At 44.3% G+C, this 20,926-nt stretch overlaps 1 protein-coding gene across 2 annotated transcripts in view; it reads right to left on the bottom strand.

Moving 5' to 3' along the window:
* trappc12 (trafficking protein particle complex subunit 12) overlaps positions 1-20,926 on the bottom strand; it is a 57,896-nt gene that overhangs the window by 35,816 nt on the left and 1,154 nt on the right. Inside the window, exons 2-6 of one of the 2 annotated variants that reach the window (XM_007904730.2) lie at positions 17,077-17,182; positions 9,900-11,141; positions 7,945-8,061; positions 5,492-5,605; positions 2,976-3,114 (exon numbers count right to left, since the gene is read on the bottom strand). In XM_007904730.2, coding sequence (XP_007902921.1) covers positions 2,976-3,114; positions 5,492-5,605; positions 7,945-8,061; positions 9,900-11,135 — 1,606 coding nt within the window. In that variant the 5' untranslated portion in view covers positions 11,136-11,141; positions 17,077-17,182. The remainder of the gene's footprint in view (positions 1-2,975; positions 3,115-5,491; positions 5,606-7,944; positions 8,062-9,899; positions 11,142-17,076; positions 17,183-20,926) is intronic. The other variant, XM_007904733.2, reaches the window with a different exon arrangement.

The following is a 20,926-nucleotide window of genomic DNA, read 5'->3' as shown; positions in this document are numbered from 1 at the left end:
CAAAGTCCTTCACAGGATATACTAACAATTGCAATGACTGTGTATTTTGTAGGCAAACAAGGCAGCCATTTTGCATACAGCAATGTCCACAAACAGCCATGAAGCCAATGATCATTTTTTTAATTTGGGGGAAATGTTGCCCAGGGCATGGGGAGAACACCCCTTCTCTTTTTGAATAGTTCCACGGGATATTTAATGTTTCTCATTAATGAACAGGCAAACGGGATCTTGGTTTAACTTCTCATTCGAAGAACAGCTCCTCCAACAAGCACATCTATTGGACTGTCAGCATGGATGTAAGATCAAAGTCCGGTTGTGAGGCTTTAACCCAGAACCTTCTGACTCAGAGACTATTAATTATTTGTTTAATTTTGAGAATCATTATGGAAAGAACATCACAGCCATGGAAGCCTTATAGCAGAGATTCACTAGGATAGCACAGGAGGTAGGAGGTTATAGTTTTGTAGAGAGATTTGAAATGTTGAGACTAATTTTGGTGGACTTTATATGACTTTCTCAACATCTATGTCTTTCACTGACTTTAAATAATAAATAATAATAATCCTTGCATTTGATATAGCGCTTTTCACGTCTTCTAGATGCCTCAAAGCGCTTCACCGAATATACGTAAAGTGAATTGACTGTATATATTTGTGGGCGAAACGCGGAAGCCAATTGCGCACAGCAGCATCCCACAAACAGCCGTGGATTGAAAATGACCAATTTTTTTTTTTTGGAGGGATTATTATTAGGAGTGTGGAGTAAGGAAATTGCCCAAGGTTTCACCCTGCCTGGAATTGAACCCAGGTGTCTCGCTTGCAAGGCGAGTGCTCTAACCACTGAGCTACAGGACTCGACACACTGTGGAAAATGTAAACATTTACCTTTATGTTACTGGCAAATAACTTCAGTTCTGTGTCTATGTGTGAGGTCACAAGAGAAGCAATTTACTTGTGCAAAGAAATGAAATCAAATCATTAGATAGCTCATACGTCAATTAGATTTTTGGGGGGGCAATATCTTGCAGTACAGAGTCTACTTCTGTATCAGAGTCGATTGCAGATAAACAGGCATAGGAAAACAAGAACTTTTATTCAGTCCATCGCAAATGAGAGACCTGGGTTTGATTCCGGGGAGGGCGAAATGTTGGGGATGTTTCTTTATTCCACACGCCTCTGTTTACCTAGCAGTAAGTAGGAGCCCGTTGTTAGTCGATTGGCAGATCGCTTTTCCGGGGGTAATAATTCCTTCAAAAAAACAATAAATTAGTCACTCAATTCACGACTGTTTGTGGGACACTACTGTGCACAATTGGCTGCTGTGATTCGGCCAAAAAATTTACAGTCACTTCACTTTACAGGATATTCTGTGAAGCACTTTGAGACATCTCGAAGATGTGATAAGGTGCTATATCAAATGCAAGGATTATTATTATTATTATTATTAAGCCTGTTCCACAGTTTATTATAGGTTGGCAGATCTTTTAATCTCAATGGCCCACCCGTTTTCTTTCAATCTCCCTTTACGTATAACCTCTGTGGTTATGTCATAAAACTTTAGTACATTTATGAAAATTGATCTACCCTTCACAAATCTATGTCGACTCTCCCAGATGTGCGTATATCTAGCTGCTCAGTTATTCTGTCCCTAGTGATAGATTCTAGTAATTTACCCACCACTTATGCTAAACTCACAGGCCTAGATGGTTACTTTTTTCCTTCTTGAGTAATAATTACATTTGCTGTTCTTCAATTTTCTGGTACAATTCCTGTATCGATTGAAATTTGGAAAATAACAATTAAAGCCTCTGCAATTTCTTCCCTTATTTCTTTTAGTATCCTGAGGTGGAAACTGTCTGGGCCTGGAGATTTGTTCGGCTTCAGGCCCGCTAGTTTATCCATTATTGTTTTTCTATTTATAATCAAGTTTTTAAAGTTTCTCCCTTCCCTAAACTTCTGCCTTCCCTGAACCTCCAGTGTCTGATCGATCGTCCTGTTCCACTGTAAAGACTGAAGCAAACTATTCATTCAACAATTCCACCATATAATAATAATAATCCTTGCATTTGATATAGCGCTTTTCACGTCGGGAGGACGTCCCAAAGCGCTTCACAGAATATACTGTAAAGTGAATTGACTGTATATTTGTGGGCGAACGCGGCAGCCAATTGCGCACAGCAATGTCCCACAAACAGTCGTGGATTGAAAATTACCAATTTATTATTGTTTTTGGTTTTGGAGGGATTATTATTAGGCGTGTGGAGTAAGGAAACTTGCCCAAGGTTTCGCCCTGCCTGGAATAATTGAGCATATCCTTATGCTCAATTATTGTAACACCTATATCTGTTTCTAATGGACCTGCCACTCATTTACCCTCTTTCCCTTGAGGCATTTATAGCATTTGCTGTTACCCTTGATAACATCTGCAAGGTTTGTTTTCATATTATATAATAATAATCCTTGCATTTGATATAGTTCCTTATCACGTCTTCAAGACGTCTTAAAGTGCTTCACAACATATACTGTAAAGCGAATTGACTGTATATTTTGTGGGCAAAACATGGTAGCCAATTGCACACAGCAGTGTCCCATAAACAGTCGTGAATTGAGTGACCAATTTATTATTTTTTTTTGAAGGAATTATTACCTCCAGAAAAGCGATCCACCAATCAGCTAACTTACTGCTAGGTAAACAGAGGCGTGTGGAGTAAGGAAACATGCCCAACATTTTGCCCTGCCTGGAATTGAACCCAGTCTCTCGCTTGCGATCAGCTGAATAGAAAGCTTTTCTTCTCTTAGCCTTCTGTATTATTTTCTTTGTCTCTTTTTGCTGCTTTCCCTATTCCTCCCAGTCTCCAGTTTTCACACTCCTACGATAAAAGAAATTATGAGAACGTTTTCTCGAGTGCCCACTTCTCTAAAAGTATTGAAAGTAGGATCCTCTAAATGAATTTTGAGTACAATAAAAATACTGACCTCTGCGTCCTGGGTATACATGAGGGTAGTACTCATAGTACAAGTCTGGTTGGTCAAGGTTCCCGAATGGCTCAAACTCCACCTCCGCATTTTGAAACAAGCTCAGCTTCATCAATAAGGCAAGTCGCACAAACCACAGCTGCAATAATCAACACATGATTGAATAGGAAAGCCAAGGCGAGATGTCAAACTGAGTCAGCATTTCTTTTAATTAAGCTTTTAATTAAAAGTGTCAAAATAAAATCCATCTATTGTACCATCTAAAGCATACTTAATACACTTTGCAACTTTTTGAAGCACACCCACATATCCGAACCGTTAATCACACCAGAATTCCACTCTGATTGAAAGCAATGGGAAAGCTGCAGTGCAGTTAACTGTTACTCTGTTGATGTGGTACAAACACTATGTTTTCATCGTGGAAACAAGAGAAAACTCCATTCAAAACGCAAAATACTGCAGATGCTGGAAACCTGAAACAAAAACAGAAGCGCTGGGAACACTCAGCAGGTCAGGCAGCATCTATGGAGAAAGGAAAGTGAGTCAACGTTTCGGGTCCACGACCCTTCGTCAGATCTGGGCCTTCTGTTTTTGCGACTTCTGTTTTTGTTTTAGAAAACTCTATTTATCTGAATTCAATCCTCTGTAATTCAGGCAAATGGAAACAACTTCATGAAAAGCGCAAAAAGGATTGCCCACTGAGATTGTCCATCTCAAAGCGCTTCACAGAACACATCGTAAAGTGGATTGACTACATTTTGTGGGCGAAACACATTCTGCATTAAGCACCACAGCACTCTGGAAATGAGAACTGGGAGAAAACAACATCTGAATTGATCACCCCCAAAAGACGGATAGCCACTTATGAACTAAACACTAAGATATCAAATGTAGGGAAGTTTGTTGTTATTTAGTATCCAGGAAGCTGACAAATAATAAGGAACGCTAACAATATTTGTGTCTCGCAAAATCCTCGTCCTCAAGATCCTCGCCTCCTCTTCGACCGTGCCTTCGGCCACCCTCCTACCCTCTCTGCCCTCCACTCTCCCTGATCCCACCCCGGCTTGGGTCCTAATCGCTGACTGTTCAGCGCCTCGGAATGTGAAAGGCGCTTTCCAAACGTAATTGTGTATTGTATTGTATTTTTTTTAAACTAATAGGTATTTTTAATCCTAGTTCTATCATTTGGAAATGTATATTTTGGTATAAATATTTTAAAGATTCTATCCTTTTTTTAGGGGAATGAACTCAGTTTATTTTAAAGGATATGTGAAACAGACTGTAGAGTGTTATACAAGCTGTATACTAAATCGCTGTAATTTAACTTGGGCTCTGCAATTTGAATCCAAATCAATATTGAATGGAGTTGGCTGCATCATAAAACATGCTTACATCAGAGCAAACCCACCATGGAGAACTGCAGGTTTTTGGCCAGGTTAAACCGACATAAAGTTCAGTCTAAAATTGGCACCTACTGTACCTTTCGTTCATTACCTCTACACAAAATTAATTTAAAATTAATGCCTTTCATAAATACTACAGGACCTCAGTGCAGCCCTATCATAAAGAGCTTTGATACAGGGCACATTTGCTTATAACTTGAGTGCTCTGAGGCTGGATTCCTGAACTGCGTATGACATCAATCCACAGCCTAATCCGCTTGCAGGAGATTGAGTTGTGCATTGCGACAACGCACAACCAAACCTACTAGCGAGATTTCTATGTAGCGCACAGGAAGTGATGATGCGTTGACCTGTTGACTCAGAAGTTACCCTTTTTTTAAGCTCAGGAAGCTGGGTTGTATACTGGCATCATCAGTCATGTATGTGATCAATAAAGCATGAGCTAGGATTTTATGGTCCATCAGTGATCATGTCATGTCAGGGCTGCATTGTATAAAATCATACCTAAACAAAGGCATAAACAGGAGAGACAACTGTTTGGGGATTTTTTAAAAAAAACAGCACTTTACAGTAGAATTTCAGTTATCTATTTCTGTCTTGTAAACAATCTGTCTGCATTCATTCAATGTGATTTTTGTACAATGAACTGTAGGCTAGTAATAATAAAGGGTAATTTGCAGGCTAACTGTTAGTAACAATAATAAAGCTGCCAACAATAATTTTACATTTACACAGCGCCTTTCACATCGGGAGGACATCTGAAAACACTTCACCAGGATTCTACTGATTAGGACCTGAGAATCATTAACCCCGATTCCCCTCCAGATCTCCTGCCATACAGAAACCACTCCAGGCAAAAGAAGCTCTTTATCTGTGGAGTACAGAGGCACGCATCTGTTTGAAGTTGGTCCTGTTTCAATTATTCAACAGGACAGGAGGCCAGCTCCTGTACAGCAGACAATCAAAGTTTCGCAGCAGCTGCTTCAGTTCATATGAGTTTGCGTTTTCCCCATAGTTTCACTGACATTTTAAAACTGAGAGACAACGTGTCTAATGCCTTGAGTGGATTCTTCACAATGCCAAAGAATCTGGTTCCAGAACTAACTACTGTACCTGTAAGGAATCTGTGGTGTGGTTGGTCGGTTGACCACTTTTCCCATAGCCTTGACCGTGTGCTGTCAGAAGTCTTCCACTGAGGTCAACTGCAGCTCTCCAGTTCTTTGTGTTCTATTTACATAGAAAGAACAAAAAAAATCACTAATCATCGGTCCGTCAGCATCCTGCAGGCATGTACTGTGACTGGTGTCCATCCAAACTAAGGTTATGGTCGTTAAACAGTAACCTTTAGTTTGCTTATACAGTAAACATTGAACAAACAAACAATTCTGATCCAAACATAGAACACATTCACTATTTCACTCCATAAAGAATTACAGAACCGTAGAGGTTTAGGTAACTAAGTAGATTACAAAGCTATCCTTCCACCTATGGAACCTGGGTTCTAATTCACAGAGGTGATTGTGATTTTGTTGGAGAGAATTGTTGGGGAGGAGAAACAAACATAATCCAGGTCTTCAAAATGCTGGAAAGGCATAAATGATACAAATACAAGTGGTCTATTTCAAGTGGGAATGAGTACAAAGAAAAACGTTTAAATAAATGAACAAGTGTCAAATTAGAATACAGATTGGAACAAAATATCCCAATAAGAGCACTGAATAAGTGGTCTAATCTACCAGCAAATACACTTGATGCTGTTTACAACTAATTTGTTCAAAAAGAAGTGAGGTAAATACATAGTGGGCAACAGGACTGGAGGATATAGAAATGGATTGGAACCTCTTAATAACAAGGATACAATTTCTCATTGGCCTTTCTAAGTGAGTGTGGAAAAAAAGCCAACTATCGGGTCACCAGGTAATGTTACTTCATTTCCACAATAAAGTCAGTTAGGCTTTGTTTTCACAGGAAATAACCTCAATGGCGACCTGGTGATTAGAGAGTCGGCTATTTTTTTTAGCATAGGAAGCTAGACAGTCATTGCTAATAGTTGGTTAAATAGTCAGTTAGTGGTACAACAAAGCATTTATATTTATATAGTGTCTTTTACATTAATAATGATATAACGCCTTATCACTTCTTCGAGACATCTCAGAGTGCTTCACAGAATATACTGTAAAGTGGGCAAAAAAAAACTTTGTGGCGGAAAAAAAATCATATTCTGTAGAAGGAGAAGGCTTGATAAGCTTGATAAGTCTTTCTTCATTCTAAGATGCAGGGTCAAACGCTTGTTGCATTAATGCTTAATTCTTTGGCTGTCTAGAAAACTGATGCGAGCTTCTGATTCCTTGTCACTCTTGTGCAACAAATGGGTTAATATCAGCATTTCAGTTTGCATAGAATCATCTGTGAACCATTCACCACAATATTAAGTGGCAAACATTATTTTAGGTGCTTCTCCCACTGATTAATCCTGCCGAGTCTGAATGAATTTGCAGTTCACACTTTTGAAGCTTACTGGTGGAATTCCAGCAACAAAACATTTTTTTAATATATATTGAGGAGGGTTATAGTCTGCTGCAGACCTTCATCTTTAAGGATGAGTGAAATTACTGCATTTCTCTAAATATCTGGAGGGCACTATTAGTATTTGGAGCAATAACATTCAGCAGCGTGATCAAAATGCCACATGTCACACCATCGATCATCTCATGCTGTGCTTATCCAGTTCCAGTAGAAGATCATCTGCAATAACTTGAGCTCATAGTGCTAATTGCATTAATGCTTAATTCTTTGACTGTCTAGAAAAACGATGCAAGTGACTGATTCCTTGTCACTCTTGTGCAAGCAAAATGGATAATATCAGCACCTCAATCTACACACCTGTAGTTTGCTCTGCAGGGTTTGATTTTACATCACCATTAGGAGCCATCAGAAAGCTCTTATAGAATCATAGAATTCATAGAACCATACAGCACAAGAATGAGGCCACTCGGCCCATCGTGTCTGTGCCGACTCTTTGAAAAGAGCTACCCAAATCAATCCCACCCCCCCCCCCGCTCTCTCCCCATAGCCCTGCAAACTTGTCCTCCCCAAATAATTGTCCTACTTCTCTCTAAAAAGAGACACTCTTAAAAGTGGACTCTTGTCCAGTTAGTTCAACCCAGAAAAAATATATAGCGCCCCCCCCCACTATATCTCCATCCCCCAAGGACACAGGGAGGGCAGGGTTCACACCAGTGAATCTTTGCATCACGACAAAGTTATATGGCGGAGAATACATAAAGGTCATATAATAGATAGTAGTAGCTATTCAAACATCAGTTTAAAAAAATAGCATCAGATAACAAACAAGCGTTGTGGTTATTTTGCAACATTCCGTCAGTATCTTCCTCAAAATTTTTTTTAAGATGCTAAGGTACGCTTCTCCTTTTAAAACATTGCTAATTCCTCCCCCAAACCACCCTTCACAGGCAATACTATGTACTGTTATCGGTGCTAGATTATTCCAAGCCAGAGACATCCACAGCAGGATATAGAGTAAAATGTGCTTCAAGGAAGCTTACTATTAATTGCTTCAGCCCTGTAAACGTCTGCTCCACAGCATTTGCAGTCAAGGCCTGCCTCTTCATTGCAGCCTGCTCTCCCAAGAAACGCTGCATCACTTCCCGCACAGCATCACCCTGAAAGAAACAGCGACAGTGAGAAAGGCACAACATTTCTAGGGAGCTTATACGACCGTGTTTAATATAACTTGGCAGGTGGTTTGTATCTTATTTGGGTTCGCCAGGTATCTTTCACGCAGTGGGAAATCCATCGCCATGCTTAAAACTCTGCAAGGAAGTTTTCCTTTGCACATGTGGAACACTCAGTAGTTTGGTTTGGACACTCCCAAGCGTAGCGATGGATATTCTGGTGTGTCAGAATATTCTGATGCAATAGACCAAAAATATATAAACTAACAAATAGATTAAAAATAATAATAATAATCCTTGCATTTAGAATAGCGCCTTTCACATTGGGAGGATGTCCCAAAATGCTTCACAGGATGTACTGTGAAATGGAGTGACTGTATTTGTGGGTGAACATTACATGCAGTAGCATAACTCTCTGGAAGTTGCATGGTTTGCGCAGCACGACTCTTTATTGTATATAACCAGTAAAAGAATTGTGGTTTTTATTGATTCATTTGGGGTCATAGCCTCTATTTATATTTAAAATTGTATTCATTTCTTAAGTTCGAACAAATCCTTGCCACAGACGATAGGAATATTGTAACAGTGCTTTTTATCATAACATATTTTATACCCTCGACTCCTCCCCCAGCTTGGGTGCCCATCTACTACACTGACATTGCACTTTGGTATGTCCTCCTCAAGTAAAAGCAGCTATATAAATGTAAATTGTATTGTAATACATTTTCACGAGAAGCTTTAAAATTCCGCCAAATACAATCGGCATCTTCAAACAACAACAAGATTACATTTGTATAGCGCCTTTCACGTCGGGAGGATGTCCCAAGGCGCTGGACAGTGTACAGCATGTCAGACCCGAACTGCGGTCAGTGGGAGAACGTATTAATGTACAAACTGATCGGTTTTGTGTGTGGATTTAAAACTTGTGCGTTTGGAGTATCAGCCTGCACTGTGTTTTTAATAATATTAATAATAATAATCCTTGCATTTGATACAGCACCTTATCACACTGTTGTGAAGTCTCAAAGCCCTTCGTAGGATATACTGTAAAGTGGATTGACTGTGTATTTTGTTGGTGAAACGGGGGAGCCATTAGCGCACCTCAATGGACTCAAATCAACAGCATAGACTCAAATCAACGCATTTAAAAATGCTATTTGTATATTCATTATATTTATATAATAATTTTATTCAGAACATACCAGGTCTAAAACCCATTAATAGTAAGATAATATTTAACTTGAAAAAGCCATTAACCTCCCACTGAAATTGCCACATACGCGGTCTGAGCTGCAACAACAACAGCTTGTATTTATATAGCGTCCTCCACGCCGGACGGCATCTCAGAGCGCTTCACAGTAACGAATCCCGGGACTGTGGATCCGTTACTGTAAGGTACATTGTGGTTAGAAAGAACAGTAGTTACACCAAAGACACTGAAAACATTTAAGTAAATTATATCTTCAGAAAATTAACAGATAGAAAGTAAAACCAAATAAAACTGTAAGGGGTTGTGAAAGCCTAGAAATCAGTGAAAGCCATTCAACTCATCGAGTCCGCACCAGCTCATACAGCAAGGAGATCAATTTAATTCCACTGCCCCTCTCTTTTATATACATGCGTATTCAGATAAATACTGTACAAAATACTTCCCCTTCCCAATGAGCATTTGTGTCCATACTCAATTGTGAGTTCACGACTCAGGATATCTTATCAGTTGTAACAACAACTTGGATTTATATAGCGCCCTCCACGCCGGACGGCATCTCAGAGCACTTTAAAACTAACAAGTGTTCAGTTTAATGTAACACAGAAATGCAATTTACCTGCACATTGTCAAACTTCAGGCCTGGCATGGTCAACTTCTCCTTCTCTATAAAAACTGTGCTGTACTGCTGGGTGGCCACAGAGATGAGCATCTTCTTAGTTTCCTCAGATGGCAGCCAAGCATCATACCTCCTGTCCAGCTCACTCATGTTCAGCGCTGTTGCGAAGGGATCATCACTGCCTGCAAATGCTGCCTGGAGCTGAGAGAATGGCTTCGGTGACCGAGAGATTTCAGAGAATGATGCGGACGAAGGTGTGGGGCCACTTCCCACAATAAAAGATAGGCTTCCAGAATCACGTGGGCTGCCCGACCCAGAGGAAGTCAGCGAGGATAGTCTATCGGGTACGGAGGCACTAGCATTTGGATTAGCATTAGGATTACTAACGGAAAAGGGAGTGGATGTGAAGGAGTCGAAGAATTCTGCTGCCGATGAGCTGGAATTGATGTCATCTGTGAAAAATTTGCTCAGGCTGGGACTAGGGTGAACCCCAAATAACGTTAGTTTACTAGGAGTGTCAATAATAGTCCCGAAGCTTGGGGATTTCACCATTTGAGGCTCGTAACCATCTAGTTTCAAAGGAGCGTGAACCTGGGATTTAGATTGGTTGTCTTGGCTGAAGATGGTGCACACTGGCAAAGGCTCATCTTCAGACAACTGACTGGTATCAGAAGTCACCGAGTGCTTCTTTGGTACGTCTAAATCAACCTGGCCACCTGTGTCTTCAGGACTTTCTACTGCCACTTGAAGCTCTTCTTCCTGTCCCACTGCTAGCTCCTGCTCTTGCAGAACTGAAATCGCATCCTGTGACGGAGTTCTATAATCCTCGTCTGTCATAGGAGTTGTGGGCTCACTCTCCTCATCAGAGACTTCCTTATAATCGCTATGGTTTGAATCTGCTGACTGAATGTCATCATCTCGAGCTTCTAAGGCTTTTTCGCAGTCATGCAAGAGAGCCAGATCCCCAGAATCACCCTCACTATCATTAGGGGAATCTGATATGATTACACTCTCCATCATCTGATCCATGATATTGATCTGAGATGAATCAGCCATTTTATCTGTGGGCCCAGATGTGAATGTGTCGACATCTAGATCAATATTCTCTGTTCCAAACACCAACTGCTCCTGAGGGTTCTGCAGTCCTGAGCTTGTAGTCTGTGTGCTTTCAGTCTTTTCATCAGCGTTGACAGTTGTAACATCAACAACCTGAGAAGCTAGTTGAAGATTTTCCATCTTTTCCTGCATTAAGATACAGAAAGAGTTAGCATTCTGCTCATAACATTCTGTTAAGACATTATTGTCCATTATTTGTGGAGTCCTGTAGCTCAGTGGTTAGAGCACTCGCTTTGCAAGCGAGAGACCTGAGTTCAATTCCAGACAGGGCGAAACCTTGGGCAAGTTTCCTTACGCCACCCGCCTAATAATAATCCCTCCAAAACCAAAAAAAACAATAATAAATTGGTCATTTTCAATCCACGACTGTTTGTGGGACATTGCTGTGCGCAATTGGCTGCCGCGTTCGCCCACAAATATACAGTCAATTCACTTTACAGTATATTCTGTGAAGCGCTTTGGGACATCCTCCCGACGTGAAAAGCGCTATATCAAATGCAAGGATTATTATTATTATTATTATTATTGGATCAGTTACATGCATCACATACTGCCCCAAAAAAGCTAATTCCAGTTGTAGCAAGATGTTGTTTTAATGGCATGACATTTGATTGGGCACCCAGGCTGATATGAACTTAATTTTTACTGGCATTTTAACTTTTGATATTTGATACAGCACCTTATTATGTCAAAACATCCTCAAAGTGCTTCACAGGATTGCATATTTGTAGACACGAAGCAATGTCCCCCAAACAGCCATGAACACCAATTTTATCAAAACTCTGTGGACTATTGCTCACATTCTATGCCTGTAATTGTCCTTAATTTACCCTGAAACACAGAAACGTTCAGCACTGGAGGAGGCAACTCAGCCCATCAAGTCTGTGCCAAATCCAGAAGCTGATGCTTTGTTCATCACTGAATCCTCTATCCTGTAGCAGAATGATTTTTTTTTGTTACTCACAAAATACTGCAAGGACATCAGCTTCAAACTATCATTGCACCTCTGGCAATGCAAACCCATTGGTTTATAATCACATCCAATATGTTGTTTTTTCAGATACCTCTTTTGAAATCCAGAGTTAATGATGATGTTGAGATGATGTATTTTTATGCGGCACGAGATCACAGATGTCACCAGTTTTTACTTTACACATTGTAAGATTAATTACATACGACAAAAACACATGGTACAAATAGCATTAAAGATCTGGGAGCAGTGAAACACTGAAACTTTATTCCATCCATGAGTTTCAGTTTTCTGGTGTCATTTGGATAATTTCCATACCCAACAACTCCCATCAACAATTCCATAAATAATTCCTGCCTATGAATATTGTATCATTTAGATTTATTACATAAAAACTATAAGAACATTTGCCATGAACCATACAATTTCTCAAACAAGACGATCGCAAAATGTCAAAATATACCAGATTCCTTGACTTAAAGAGTAAAAAATGCTCTGCTTCTTCTAATTTGGTTATTCAATGAGAACACACCTGTTACTGTATACAATCTGCACAGCAACAACACAACAACTTGCACTTATATTGCGCCCTCCACGCCGGGCAGCATCTCAGAGTGCTTAACAATGGTGGAGCCCAAGGCCGAGCCAGGAGAGGGGGAAGGTGACCATAGGCTTGGTTGAAAAGGAAGATCTTCAGGCGTGACCTGAAGATGGGGAAGGAGGGGGCGAGGCAAAGGGGTGGAGGGAGAGAGTTCCAAAGTTTTGGGGCGTAGTGGCTAAAGTCACAGCCGCTGATGGTGGAGCGGAGGATTCGGGGGACGCGGAGGAGGCCAGACCTAGTAGAACGGAGACAGTGGGTATTGCTACGGGAGAGAGGTTAGAGAGATAGCGGGGTGCCAAGGAATGGAGAGATTTAAACACTGGAGTGAGGATCTTGAAGTCGATCCGCTCTGTGACAGAGAGCCAGTGGAGTTTGGCAAGGACTGGAGTAATCAAGGTACGAAGTTTGGTGCGGTTGAGAATGTGGGCGGCAGAGTTTTGAATGAGCCGGATATTGTGAATAGTGGAGGAGGGGAGAACAGCAAGGAGGGCATTAGAGTAGTCCAGCTGAGAGGTGACAAAGGCACGGACAAGGGTTTTGGCAACATTTGGGGTGAGGTATTGTTTGAGATGGGCAATTTGGCAGAGGTGGAAGAAAGTGGTGCTGGTCAGGGACCAGATTGGGGGAGGAAGGATAACTGGGGATCAAACCTAACGTCTACATTGAGCACGGGTTCAGAGAGTTTTATAGACAGGTTGGGTAGGTTGAGGAGGTTGGAACCATGGGACAGAAGACATTGGCAGGAGCCAAAGAGTATGGCTTCCGTCTTGTTGATGTTTAACTGCAGGAAATTTGCGCTCATCCAGATCTTGATGTCTGACAGACAAGCTGACAGAATCTCAGGGCACTCGGGATCGCAGCTGGAGGTGGAAAAGTAGAGCTGAGTGTCATCCGCATACATGTAGAAGTTAACCTCGTGTCTGCGGATGACATCACTGAGAGGAAGCATCTAGATGAGGAAGAGAAGGGGTCCAAGGATGGATCCTTGGGGTATCCCACAGGTGACCGGGTGAAAGCGCAAAGAAAAGCCATTTACAGAAATGTAGTGTTGGGGGTTTGTAAGTTGGGACTCAAACCAATCGAGTGCGGTCCCACTGAGGTGGATGATGGAAGACAGGCGGTGGAAGAGGATGGCGTGATCGACTATGTCGAATGGGGCGGAGAGGTCCAGGAGGATGAGGAGGCAGAGGAAGCCCTGGTCACAGATAGAGAGGATATCGTGTGACCTTCATAAGCGTTGTCTCTGTACTGTGGGCAGAGTTGAAACCAGACCTGAGGGGTTTGAGTAGAATGTGGAGGCAGAGGTGTGCGTGAAGTTGGTTGGCAACAACGCGTTCCAGAGCTTTGGCAAGGAAGGGCAGGTTTGAGATAGGGCAGTAGTGGCCTAGGTTGGAGGGATCAAGGCTAGGTTTTTTTAAGGAGGGGGTTGATGACCATGGTTTTGAGGGCGAGTGGGACTGATCTTGAGGAGAGAGACTAGTTAATAGTGTCTGCCAGCAGTGGGCAGAGGAGGGGGACCTGAATGATCAGCAGTTGGGTGGGGAGGGGGTCGAGGCAGCAGGTGGTAGGTTCATTATGGTGATGGTGGATGAGAGGGAGGAAGGAGAGATGGGGGCAAATGAATGTAGGATGGGGCCACGGTAGGAACTGAGGGCGGAATGGGTGAGGGAGACGGAATGGGGGTGGTGGTAGGCGACCTGGAGCAGAGGGATGAAGCTGCCAGGTGGATGTTTCAATTTTAGAGGTAAGGAAGTCCATGACCTCTTTGCACTTGCCATTCGATGTGATGATTAAGGGGGGTGCACGGAGGAGGTGGTGGGCGCTGGAGAATAGGATTTTGCAGTTATTGTTGTCTTCCAGTATGATGTTTGAGTAGTGGCGTTTTTTGCTTGTGACAGTGAGCAGTGGTAGGTGTGAAAATGCTCGAGCCACAGCTGGTGGTGAACTGTGAGGCTGTTTTTCCTGCCACTTCCGCTTGAGCAACCGGGTTTGGGATTTTAGGGAGCGGAGATGGCTGTTGTATCAGGGGGAGCGGGTGGGTTTAGAAACGGTCCTGGATTTCAGGGGGTCGAGGGAGTTGAAGGTGGAGGAGAGGCGATCATGGAGCAGCATGACGGCTGCTTCAGGGTCGCTACGGGTGGAAGGCCAGAGAGATTGGAGGTCTGAGGATGAGAGGGCTTTGTGAGGGTTTCAGGGGGAAGCCTATTCCATGGGCAGAAAAGTATAGTTGAGGTCCTGATGGAGGGGAGAGGGATGCGAGAGGAGAAGGAGATCAGGAAATGGTTCGAAATGACCTTGTCCATGATGCACAGGCTGGAAATGTCGAGGCCAAGTGTGATGTCGAGGTTCAGGGGGTGGCCACGGTTGTGAGTCGACAAGTTGATGTGGAGGGTGAGGTGTAGGGAGGAGAGGAGGCAGTGAAATCTGAGGATGTGGTGCAAGGGGAGTTTAGGTGGAGGTTGAAGTCGCCCAATTATGAGCAGGCATTCTGAGCAGAGGGACAGGGAGGAGAGTAGAGCAAAGATATCGGAGAGGAAGGAGCCAAGGAGTTTTGGGGGCGATAAACCAGGAGAATTTTGAGTGAGGGAGAGGAGGGATGGTAGAGGATGAGGTGCTCAAATGAGGAGAAGCAGCCAGAGGAATAAGGGGTTAGACCGAGGGAAGCTTGGGAGATGAGGGCCACCCTGTCGCTACGTTGGTTAGGGTGGGCGTTGTGGTGGAAGGTGTAGCCAGGAAGGGAGGCTTCAACTGGGAGAGAGCCAAGTTTCCGTAAGCCCAAGAATATCCATGTGCTCATCCAGGATGAGGCCATGGATAGTGAGGGCTTTATTGGAGAGGGAGCAGACATTTTGTAGGGAAATGCGTATGGGTTTGCTAATGGGGACGGATGGAGGAAAGAGTGCTATGGAGAGGATTTGAGTCGTGGGGAAGAAATAACCCTGGAGTTTGAGGAGCAGGCAGTGTTGGTGAGGGTATGGCTGAGGGAGGGGGAAGGGGTGTTTGCCTTTTCGGAGGCGGTTGCTGAGAGAGAGTGAGCATTGGGACAGTGGGGTGGCTGCTCTGGGCCGACCAACGCTGGGAGCTATGATGAGCCCGGCGGAAGATGCCCAGTCTGGAGCAGAGGGAGGTAATGGTGGAGTCCAGGAGAGAGAGAAGGCGGGGAGGGCAGTGGGAGAGAAGAGCAGAGGAGGTAGGAGGAGGAGCATTTCCGGGGGAACGGCTCAGTTTGGGGCGGCAGCCAAAACGCACACGGGAACGAGCTATCAGGAGACAGCACAAGGTGGGGGAGGGGGAGAGGTGGAATGGCAGTCATGGCTACGGTGCCAGAGACCGGGAGGGAAGGGAAGACAAGATAGCAGAAGGATAATTGCGTGTACTTACCCTACCCTGGCAGATTTGAAACTGGTAATTGAAACACAATGAACAATCAACAACAACAACAAAATTACATTTGTATAACGCCTTTCACATTGGGAGGACGTCCCAAGGCGCTGGACAATTAGTGTTTCGGACCCGAGCTGGGGCTCGAGATCGAGGAAGGTGGAGGGCAGGGGGGTAAACAAGACATGGCCATACAAATTAAGTTTTTAATGGCCACGACAGATCACATATGACAGCAACTAAAGGTCCACCATGCACAACTTCCCATCAATTGACAAACTGAATCCTGCATATTCTACGCTGAAACAGAAAACTTTGCAGTGCCTCATCACAACAATTCTTCTCTTCTATTGTACAGTTCTCCACAATAAATACTGACCCTCAAACAAACAGCACCATCATCAACAAAATAACATTGGATGACTTACTCTAAGAGCCATCAACAACAGCTATTACATACAACCATACAACAAACACTTCACTGCAATATTCTGGGTCATCGACCTGAGGCATTGGCTCACTTTCCTCTCTCCATAGACGGTGCCTGACCTGCCGATTGTGGGTGATTGTCCGTCTGTGTGTACGTCTTACTGCGGTCCCCACATGACCTGGGCCACCCCCTGCCCGCCCCCAGCGTGTAACTGATGCCTTCTGTAAATACCTGGGCTCTGTGTACAGTGTACGGCTCCTACAATATAAATGGAATCATCCCACAATTAACCCTAACCATAACCCAGATTCAAAACAAGAATAGGAGAGCAACAAGTGAACTGGAAAGCAATAGCAGCTATAAAACATATGTGGGTCACCAGAAAGGATAGTCTATCTTCTATGCTGTATCGTAATGGTTCTATAGGTGTTGGCATGATTAGAATATAGATCAACTTCACTGTGTCTAAAGCATTATTGCTGCATTCTCGAAAGCAAGCATTCCTATTCCTGATTGGGGAAAGAACAGAGTAATGGGATTCATATGGTGGAGGTCACCAACACAAACATGATGGACTGAATGGTCTCCTGTGCTGCAAAGCTTCTATGATGTTGTATTGACCATTCTCTTTTTACCCCTTGACCCCAATTTTCTCCATAAAGCATCATTCATTACTGACCAGACAATGTTATCTGCTTGACAACGAATCTCCAGATAATCTTCAGGGCCTCAGTCAGACGTGTGCAGCATGCTCAACACTCGCTTCTCTCTTGCAGCTCCTTCAACTACATACAACAACAACAACAACAAGATTCCATTTATAGAGCGCCTTTCACGTCGGGAGGACGTACATTGCAGCAGTTAGAATTCCAGGGTAATTAAGATGACAACACAACATTGCAAGTTTCAGAAACACACTGGTACACCTTAATAATCAATCACTGTTTAGAGTACTGAACTGGACCAGCTGAAGGAAACTGAAGGTACATTATCTAAAAATAAAGGTAAAATGTAGGTGCTTCCCTTCCAAGTAATGAACCATTCTTGTTCCAATCTTTTCCCTCTCACCAAGGAAAGTATTTTGCTTCAAATTTCCCCATGACTGAGACTGTGAGTGCCATAGGTACAGAATCAAATGAAAGTCTTGAATTCTAAGCAGAATCTATCGTATCAGATGGTGTGGGTGGGGGGGGGGGGAGATGGTGGGGGTGGAGAGGAGGTGGGGGCACGAGCAGGGTAATCATTCTTCCATTTGCTGTAGTACAATGGGAGGTCATCTCTATTGGCTTTACAATCCCCCAGGTAATATCCTGGACAACAATCCGCCAAATAAAATCAGTCATTCATTTCATGGCTGTTCATGGGGCATTGATATCCATAAATTGGCTGCCACATTTCTCTGTAAAACACTTTACAGTATATGCTGTGAAGCCAATTGAGACGGCCTCGCAACGTGAAAGGCGCTATGAGCAAATAGAAGAATTATTACTTCTTATTACTTCTCTCTTCTCAAATAGTGCCATGGGATTGTTAACGTCCACCTGAACAGGCAGACAAGTGCGAGCAGAGGGAGACTGAATAGGTTTAACTTACTGAACAGAAAAAATGGACAATTAAGAAAATCATTTCTATTATGATACACTATTTGTGAGAAAAAAAATTCAAAAACAAATGAGTGCAATGACCAGCACAATATCAAATTTGATATAAAAATTGAAAAGGAAGTGGAACAGCCAAAAACAAAATATACCCATCAAGAAAATGGCCTATTTGAAGCAGATGAAAAGAAAGCTGGCATAAACTGGGTAGAAAAGCTGGAAGATAAGACAGTGGGAAATTGTCAAATACGAAATGAATAGGAACATAGGAAGACGAGTAGGTTATTATGTCCATTGAGTCTGCTCCGCCATTTTTTTTTAGATCATTGCTGATCTGAAACACAACAGAGCTCTTTGAGGAAATTAACAAGAAAACAGATAAAGGTTTCGTGAATGTGATATACATGGATTTTTTGAAGCCTTTTGACAAGGCGCCACATAAGAGAATTATTAAAAACATTAAGGTGCTTTGGTATTAATAGAGTGATGTCAGCACGGATAGAAAACAGAAAGATGGTTAAGAAACAGAGAATGTGAGTACATGGTTGCCATTCGCAATGGAGAAGCGGAAATAGTGGTATCCCACTCTGCTGGGACGAGTGCCACTCTCCATTTATATAAATGATCTGCATTCTGGTGTAAGAGGCATCATTTCTATGTTACACAAAAATAGAAAGTGTAACAGTGAAGTAGATTGTAAGCAATTTCAGGAGGACATGAAACAAAAACTTGCATTCGGTATAGAATATTTTCAGGTAAATGAAACCATCCCAAAACGCTTCACACAAATTACTGTAGAGTGCGGTGACTGTGTATCTGTAGGCACATGTGGCAGCCAATTTTGTGCACAGCGTTGTCCTATAAACAACCATAATGTGCATGACCAGTTTATCTGGAGGATTGATGGGCAGGATGACGGGAAATTTAATGGAGCAAGGTGTGAGGTTATATATCACGGGGGTAATAATAACAAGTGCTAAACTAAATGGTAACATTTTAAAGGGAGTGGAATATCTGTGAGCAGTGCTCTGGGGTATTGCAAACTTGCCTGGCACAGGAACGGACAACACCGGAGAATTGATTTGGGATTGTGACACTCTGTTGTCAAGAGGTCACCTTGGAGCCAGTTCAGCTCCGAGGAGACCCCACATTACCTCTCCTTCCCTCCCTCCCTCCCTCCCTCCCACCACCCACCCCCCAGGACAGTCACCAGTTGGGCATTGTATTGTACAGCGGGGGGAGTCTGAGTGTATAGTGGGGGGGGGGGTCTGAGTGTACAGTGGAGAGGTCTGAGTGTACAGTGGGGAGGAGGGGGCGGTCTGAGTGTACAGTGGACAGGTCTGAGTGTCCAGTGGGGAGAGGGGGGGGTCTGAGTGTACAGTGGGGGGGGGGGGGGGGCGGTCTGAGTGTACAGTGGACAGGTCTGAGTGTCCAGTGGGGAGAGGGGGGGGGTCTGAGTGTACAGTGGGGGGGGGGGGGGGGGCGGTCTGAGTGTACAGTGGAGAGGTCTGAGTGTATAGTGGGGGGGGGGTCTGAGTGTACAGTGGAGAGGTCTGAGTGTATAGTGGGGGGGGGGTCTGAGTGTACAGTGGACAGGTCTGAGTGTCCAGTGGGGAGGGGGGGGGGGTCTGAGTGTACAGTGGGGGGGGGGGGGGCGGTCTGAGTGTACAGTGGAGAGGTCTGAGTGTATAGTGGGGGGGGTCTGAGTGTACAGTGGAGAAGTCTGAGTGTACAGTGGGGGGGGTTCTGAGTGTACAGTGGACAGGTCTGAGTGTCCAGTGGGGAGAGGGGGGGGGGGTCTGAGTGTACAGTGGGGGGTCAGTGTACAGTGGGGGTCTCAGTGTATAGTGGGGGGTCAGTGTACAGTGGGGGGTCAGTGTACAGTGGGGCGGTCAGTGTACAGTGGGGGGGGTCAGTGTACAGTGGGGGGTCAGTGTACAGTGGGGGGGTCAGTGTACAGTGGGGGGTCAGTGTACAGTGGGGGGTCAGTGTACAGTGGGGGGTCAGTGTACAGTGGGGGGGTCAGTGTACAGTGGGGGGGTCAGTGTATAGTGGGGGTCAGTGTACAGTGGGGGTCAGTGTACAGTGGGGGGTCAGTGTACAGTGGGGGGTCAGTGTACAGTGGGGGGGTCAGTGTACAGTGGGGGGTGTCAGTGTACAGTGGGGGGTGTCAGTGTACAGTGGGGGGTCTCAGTGTACAGTGGGGGAGTCTCAGTGTACAGTGGGGGGGGGTCTCAGTGTACAGTGGGGGAGTCTCAGTGTACAGTGGGGGAGTCTCAGTGTACAGTGGATGGGGGTCTCAGTGTACAGTGGGGGAGTCTCAGTGTACAGTGGGGGAGTCTCAGTGTACAGTGGGGGGTCTCAGTGTACAGTGGGGGGGTCAGTGTACAGTGGGGGAGTCTCAGTGTACAGTGGGGGGGTCAGTGTACAGTGGGGGGTCAGTGTACAGTGGGGGAGTCTCAGTGTATAGTGGGGGGGGTCATTGTACAGTGGGGGGTCAGTGTACAGTGGGGGGTCAGTGTACAGTGGGGGGTCAGTGTACAGTGGGGGGTCAGTGTACAGTGGGGGGGGTCAGTGTACAGTGGGGGGTCAGTGTATAGTGGGGGATCAGTGTGCAGTGGGGGGTCAGTGTACAGTGGGGGGTCAGTGTACAGTGGGGGGTCAGTGTACAGTGGGGCGGTCAGTGTATAGTGGGGGTCAGTGTACGGTGGGGGTCAGTGTGCAGTGGGGGGTCAGTGTATAGTGGGGGTCAGTGTACAGTGGGGGGTCAGTGTATAGTGGGGGGTCAGTGTGCAGTGGGGGGTCAGTGTATAGTGGGGGTCAGTGTACAGTGGGGGGTCAGTGTACAGTGGGGGGTCAGTGTATAGTGGGGGTCAGTGTACAGTGGGGTGGTCAGTGTACAGTGGGGGGGTCAGTGTACAGTGGGGGGGG

Source organism: Callorhinchus milii, unplaced genomic scaffold (assembly GCF_018977255.1).
Source record: "Callorhinchus milii isolate IMCB2004 unplaced genomic scaffold, IMCB_Cmil_1.0 Scaffold3, whole genome shotgun sequence".
Taxonomy (NCBI): Eukaryota; Metazoa; Chordata; class Chondrichthyes; order Chimaeriformes; family Callorhinchidae; genus Callorhinchus; species Callorhinchus milii.
The sequence above is the reverse complement of the archived record's forward strand: the minus strand, read 5'-3'. Positions and strand labels throughout refer to the sequence as shown.